The sequence below is a fragment of the Selaginella moellendorffii genome, unplaced genomic scaffold (genome assembly GCF_000143415.4).
Source record: "Selaginella moellendorffii unplaced genomic scaffold, v1.0 SELMOscaffold_197, whole genome shotgun sequence".
Lineage (NCBI taxonomy): Eukaryota > Viridiplantae > Streptophyta > Lycopodiopsida > Selaginellales > Selaginellaceae > Selaginella > Selaginella moellendorffii.
Window position 1 is genome coordinate 73,836 of NW_003314457.1, and position 5,193 is coordinate 79,028.

Consider the following 5,193-nt stretch of genomic DNA (forward strand, 5'->3'; position numbering starts at 1 on the left):
AGATCTTAATAATTAGTCTTGGTTAGAATATTGTAACATTTCTATTCTTTTATTTGATCAAATTTCAGGCGTTTTTGGACCTCATTTTGCCATCACAATAACAACAGTTTATTATAGAAGGATTTTGGGAGATTGTTACTTTTCAGGGTGCTAAATCTGAGGTACAATCAATTAAAAGAGCAAGGGTTTGTGTTGACAGAATTAAATCAAACTGGTTTCTCACACATAGCAGGTAACCTCTCCAAAGTTGCTACATGGACAGAACAAGAAGCCTTTGACACAAGTAAAAGTGTGCAAGATCAAGCATGCAGGAGGAGCGTTGTGGCCAGTTCTAGACTTGCTGTGGATGTAGAAAGAAATTGAGGACAGACAACCAATTTTGAATCCTACCATAGCTAATGATGAAAGGTATTGAGAGGTCCTGAAGTTCTAGAGCTAGAGCACAACATTAACATTGCGAGTTCACCACCCAAGCTTACCACCAGGTGGAACGCACCTCGAGCAGCTTGAATAACCAAAAACCACAAATCAGCAATCCATGCCAGCTTGAAAAATAAAAAATCGGCAAACTGTTCAAACTATATACAGTATTTATTAGTATAATTTGCTGTGATTCGAGCTGCTAATTATTGTCTTGTTTGTTATCCGGAAGAATCTGCGTCGGCCGTCCGTAAAATCCTCTCCTCGAGTACTCTCTCCATCTTCGTGCTGCTGCAGCCGCTCGGTTGCGCTTCTCCCCAGCTTGTTTTTCCCATTCTTCTGTTATGCCACACTCAGTTTGATAGATGCGATGAGAGAGGAAGGGCTAGAATGCGAGACTTGCCTGGTCTTGTTCCCATGGTTTGGTTCCACATACCCTGCCACCAAGGATGCATGGAGCTATTCCGGGCGTTCGCAGCTCTATTCATTGCACGAATCTGCAGTGAGAAGAGAAGATGGTTAACTCATTTGGACAAAATGTAGGGAGAGTACCCGGGCTTTTGCTTGCTTCTTCTCCCACCTCGTACTGGCCTGGCAAGAGAAAACATTTCTGTGTGCTCGATTTTGCCTCAAAATGTAGAGAGCTTACCGTTGCAAAAACGTCTGCGGATTGATAACCCATGCCTGAAAGCATGACGCCAACCTGTGAGAGCTCAGTTAATCACGAAGTTATAGATAGCCGGCCAGCCACTTACACTCACGCGCTCCACTCTCCGCATTTCATCCTCTAAAAGAGCGAGCTGAGGAGCAGAAACCCAGTGGATACAGTCCACGGGGCTTTGGAAACAGTTCGCGTTAGCTAGAAATGAAGCTAGACACCAGCAAAACTTACAAGAGAATAGGCAACGAAGTTACCAGGATTCTATAGCAATCTGTGAAAGCGATGCGTCGCCAGATTGCGAAACAACTCGTGCTCTTCCGTGTTCTTCCTCAATTGCGAACGTACAAGGCGCTGTATTCACACAGTTCTTACATCCTATCCTTCGAGACACGACTATACATTAGAAAATGAAAGAGAGAGAACACAAAAGCTTGATACGTACCGATGCATGAAACCTCGTCCACAAACACTCGATCCTTGGTACACGTAACACTCAAGAAAGGGTTCTTTGAAGTCAGGGCGTAGCCATTTATCTCGTCATACACCATCCTCTGCTCCGGATCACTCAGCACCTATCACACACCAATTCTTTTCATTGTGAGCTGAGAAAGAACACACACAAAAAAAAAGAACGTTTTTACCTCGTACACTTCATTCACAAACATACAAAAATTTGTAGCTCCAGAGTCATCTCCAATCAAATCGGGATGGCATTCTTTCATACAGGAGTAGTAAGCCTTTCTAATGTCCTCGGACGTAGCATCGGGCTCCTAGAAAAGAATGAACAAATGAAAGCAAGGAACTGAAAACATAAAAAGGAACAACAAAGAACCATACCAATCCTAGAACCGAGTAGTAGTCCTCTTCAGGCGCCTCGGTCCCAATGGAAGAGCTATCGTCCACTGTTGCTCTTGCTGCCACCGAACGACTATAATTTCTATAAGATCGGAGCTTCCTTTCAAATACCGAGGAAGAACATTCTCTAACAGCTCTCCCTAAATCTCGTCCAATTACACTATTCGAATGATCTACAGCAAGAATTGTCTTTCTCCTTGGATCTAGCGCCGACACGCAGCGATTGACAGCCGCGGCAGCCATTTCTTTGATCGGTCTAGCTGCTATAGCGCATAGAAAATGAATCTCTAGAGCTTGCCTGGCGCCATGGCCTCGTCTTACCTAGCCTAGAAATATTCTCGCAACGAGAACGAAATTTTTGTGTGCGTGGAGAGCACACTCAAAGTATCTCCACGCACGCGTCGCCACGTGGACGTAAGCCACGTGTCAGATACGTGGATTTATCTAGGGCACAGCATTTGGTATATTCTTGGGACACGTCACGGAGTTTAAAAACTTTGCCAATGCGGATATAGTGGCCATGGCGGCAATGGCTTGTATTTCCCTCGCCACTCTCCCGAGGTCGTCTAAGGCTAGGGTTTTCGCGGCGGCAGGAAGAGGAGGATCGATCGCCTCCGCATCCACAGCTACATGCGGTAGGCGCCAGGCACTAGCGCTGCTAGCGCTTACGTCGTCCACGGCCTTTGGATCGAATTCGAAGGCGGCATTCTCTCTCGATTCCCCGGTGGCGGCAGCGGCGGAAGAGGGATCCTCGCCGTTTGAGACGTATTACGGCACAGCCGCGAGCGCGTCCAGCTATGGCGGCTATGGCGGGAATGCGAGCAAGAAGGACTCGGCCGAGTATATCTTCGAGGTGCCCCAGGGATGGAAGGAGCGCCTCATCTCCAAGGTCGAGAAGGGCACGAATGGGACCGACTCGGAGTTTTACAACCCACGCAGGAAAGGTGAGAAGACTTACCTCACATACTTGGCAGGATTTCGCAAGCTCGCCAACCGAGACAACGTCCTCAACGATCTCTCCCTCTCGGACGTGAGCTTGCAAGACGATATCTCCCAGGCCGATAGCATCAAGGCCTCGGACAAGCAAAACGATTCCGGCCAGCTCTACTACGAGTATGAGATCCAGGGGCCGGTGGCTCACAGCCTCATCTTCGTTACGTGCGCCAAGAACAAGCTCTACGCCCACTACGTGAGAGCTCCCACGCAGGACTGGACGAGAGACGAGCCCATGCTAAGGCACGTTCATGAATCCTTCATGACTGTGGGAGCGTGAAAGGTTACCAGGTGTGGTTTTCATGGTTTTTTCAGAAAGTTTGATTTTCCTTATGCAAGTGGTTTTGATCCACGATCATACGGCTCTTGTCATTGTATAGTTATGGTTTTACATACAGTTAGAAGTTGTTCTTACGCCCACTTCCTATTCACAAGACAAAAAGTTCGCCAGGATGAAGAAAAAGTCGCTCAAGCTACAGGAGGCCTCAAGAGAGAATCCTCCGTCGAAGTGGACGACGAAGGCATCCATTGCCACATCCCGCCTGCCGGGAAGGCCGACACCGTCTCGAGCTTGAGCTTTTCGGAGGGTGGAAGCGAGTGGTTTTGAGCAGCCAGTGCCGCGGCCGCGGCCGCTGCTTGGTACGCGGGATGAGGGACGAAGGAGACCGAGAACGTCTTTAGCTGCTCTTCGAGCCTCTCCTTCTCGGCTTTTAGTCTGAGCTTCTCGTCCCGGAGTTCGTTCTTCTCAATCTGCGGAAGCGAGCGAGAGTAATTGCTTTGCTTTGCTCTGCTGTGTCGCACTAACGAACCTTTAAGTCTTTAACAGCTTCACGGAGCTTGTCGTTGGATTCCTTGAGCTGCTGGGCCTCTTGTCGCAGCTGCAGCAAAACGCATGCCGCTTCGATGAGGATGGCGGATTTGTCGGACTTGAGAGGCCTTCCCGGTTCCAGTGCGCCGCTCAATTCCAGAAACCTGTCAAGAGTACAACTTTTCAACACAGGAGTCCCGTGGAAACAGTGAGGCAACTCACTTATCATTGAGCTTATCCCGTCTCATCTTCTCTCGGACAGCCTTGGAGGACGTTGCATCGTCCCGCGGCCTGCAAAATCGAACGAAGAACAAGCAAAACTTGTCAACCAAACTTCAAACTCAGGGACTCGGAAGAAATGAGAATAAGATCGTCGCGACGGGCGAAGCAGAGCTACAAGACTAAAGAAAAAGTCGACCTTTTGCGAGGCGATTTGTCAAGCTTTAGAGACTCGGCTCTGCAAGAGACGCGATTGTGATGAATCCGAGGTGAAAATGAAAGTTGGAGTTACCTGAAACAAGAACCATGTTGCAATTGGACCTGTTCTTGCTGCTCCGAAGAGAGAACAAGAATCGGCTGCGGCTTGGTGAGCTCCTCCAACAAACTTTCGTCCAGGAAAGCTAGCCACTGCCTGCTCTGTGCCGAGAAGCAAGAATAAGCCATTTAATTCTCCACCTTGATCGGCTCCGGGAAGAAAAAAATTCGATTTTTGAGACTCCAAAATCCCCTCTCCCAGCCCCCAACCTGTTCACAAATTTCCTTCTTTCTTTGTTTCTCTGTGTCCTGTGTGTTCTTCAGCCCTCACCGGGCATGCCTCCTCGTAGACACAAATGGCCCACAAATACAGTGTTTACACCACCAAACTTAGTGATGCTGGCTTTACCACTCTAGCTCGGTGTTGGCCTTCACCTTTGTTTTGGCGGCAAGGGGAAAAGCTTACCACTAGCATGATCGTCGTTGCTAGCTATCCCTCTCAATCATTCAACTCCGCATTGGAAACAGTATCATATAGCTGCAAAATCGAAGAAAAACGAACTCGTTAAAACAAGGAGTGGCCCAGCTTTTGAGAGCACCTGTTTGTCGTCGTAGAGGGCCACTTGAGCTAACTTGTCGGTATCGACCAAGCGCTTGTGTCGGCCTCAAACCTCGCCATCAATCTCGAGCTAAAAGAAAAATCGGCAAGATATAAGAAGGGTAAAGATGACACGAGCCTTGCAGATTCTTAACTATGGCAATTCAACGCGCTTAGAAGGAATAAACATACAACAAAAAACACACTGCATTCAACGCAATAACAAGGGATTAGTTTACGAGACGAGATAAAACCTTTACCTTGGAATCGGAACAGAGCTCCATGAACTAGAGCAATGTGTTTCGCTTTTGATGTCAGAGGACTAATCTCGAACCAGCCAAGTGCCACCACTCAACAACATGCAACCGAATGTGACTTTTGTCT

At 47.9% G+C, this 5,193-nt stretch overlaps 3 protein-coding genes across 3 annotated transcripts; 1 reads left to right on the top strand and 2 right to left on the bottom strand.

The window, feature by feature from the left end:
* Nucleotides 1-558: 558 nt before the first annotated feature.
* Nucleotides 559-2,276, bottom strand: LOC9648356 (chaperone protein dnaJ C76, chloroplastic). Its single transcript, XM_002994194.2, has 9 exons — nucleotides 1,919-2,276; nucleotides 1,723-1,851; nucleotides 1,524-1,653; nucleotides 1,336-1,456; nucleotides 1,176-1,257; nucleotides 1,070-1,123; nucleotides 973-1,011; nucleotides 824-917; nucleotides 559-759 (listed from the first exon to the last, which is right to left on the bottom strand). The coding sequence occupies exons 1-9, from the start codon at nucleotides 2,177-2,179 to the stop codon at nucleotides 623-625; spliced, it is 1,047 nt and encodes a 348-aa protein (XP_002994240.2). The 5' UTR covers nucleotides 2,180-2,276; the 3' UTR covers nucleotides 559-622.
* A 150-nt stretch (nucleotides 2,277-2,426) lies between these two features.
* On the top strand, nucleotides 2,427-3,343 carry LOC9648357 (thylakoid lumenal 19 kDa protein, chloroplastic). Its single transcript, XM_002994186.3, has one exon. It carries the CDS (start codon nucleotides 2,457-2,459, stop codon nucleotides 3,207-3,209), a length of 753 nt encoding a protein of 250 aa, XP_002994232.2. The 5' UTR covers nucleotides 2,427-2,456; the 3' UTR covers nucleotides 3,210-3,343.
* Nucleotides 3,260-5,187, bottom strand: LOC112343767 (transcription factor ILR3-like). The gene is made up of 7 exons (XM_024667790.1): nucleotides 5,070-5,187; nucleotides 4,811-5,014; nucleotides 4,249-4,749; nucleotides 4,156-4,194; nucleotides 3,960-4,028; nucleotides 3,739-3,901; nucleotides 3,260-3,679 (listed from the first exon to the last, which is right to left on the bottom strand). The coding sequence occupies exons 3-7, from the start codon at nucleotides 4,398-4,400 to the stop codon at nucleotides 3,398-3,400; spliced, it is 705 nt and encodes a 234-aa protein (XP_024523558.1). The 5' UTR covers nucleotides 4,401-4,749; nucleotides 4,811-5,014; nucleotides 5,070-5,187; the 3' UTR covers nucleotides 3,260-3,397.
* Between the last annotated feature and the right edge of the window lie 6 nt (nucleotides 5,188-5,193).

Coding starts and splice junctions, on each gene's coding strand:
- LOC9648356 (XM_002994194.2), bottom strand. CDS start 2,179: ATGGCTGCCGCGGCTGTCAATCGCTGCGTGTCGGCGCTAGATCCAAGG. Junction 1,654..1,722: donor TTGTGAATGAAGTGTACGAG/GTAAAAACGTTC, acceptor GGTGTGTGATAG/GTGCTGAGTGATCCGGAGCA. Junction 1,457..1,523: donor GGACGAGGTTTCATGCATCG/GTACGTATCAAG, acceptor CTCGAAGGATAG/GATGTAAGAACTGTGTGAAT.
- LOC112343767 (XM_024667790.1), bottom strand. CDS start 4,400: ATGGCTTATTCTTGCTTCTCGGCACAGAGCAGGCAGTGGCTAGCTTTC. Junction 4,195..4,248: donor CAACATGGTTCTTGTTTCAG/GTAACTCCAACT, acceptor CGTCTCTTGCAG/AGCCGAGTCTCTAAAGCTTG. Junction 4,029..4,155: donor GACAAATCGCCTCGCAAAAG/GTCGACTTTTTC, acceptor TCGATTTTGCAG/GCCGCGGGACGATGCAACGT.
- LOC9648357 (XM_002994186.3), top strand. CDS start 2,457: ATGGCGGCAATGGCTTGTATTTCCCTCGCCACTCTCCCGAGGTCGTCT.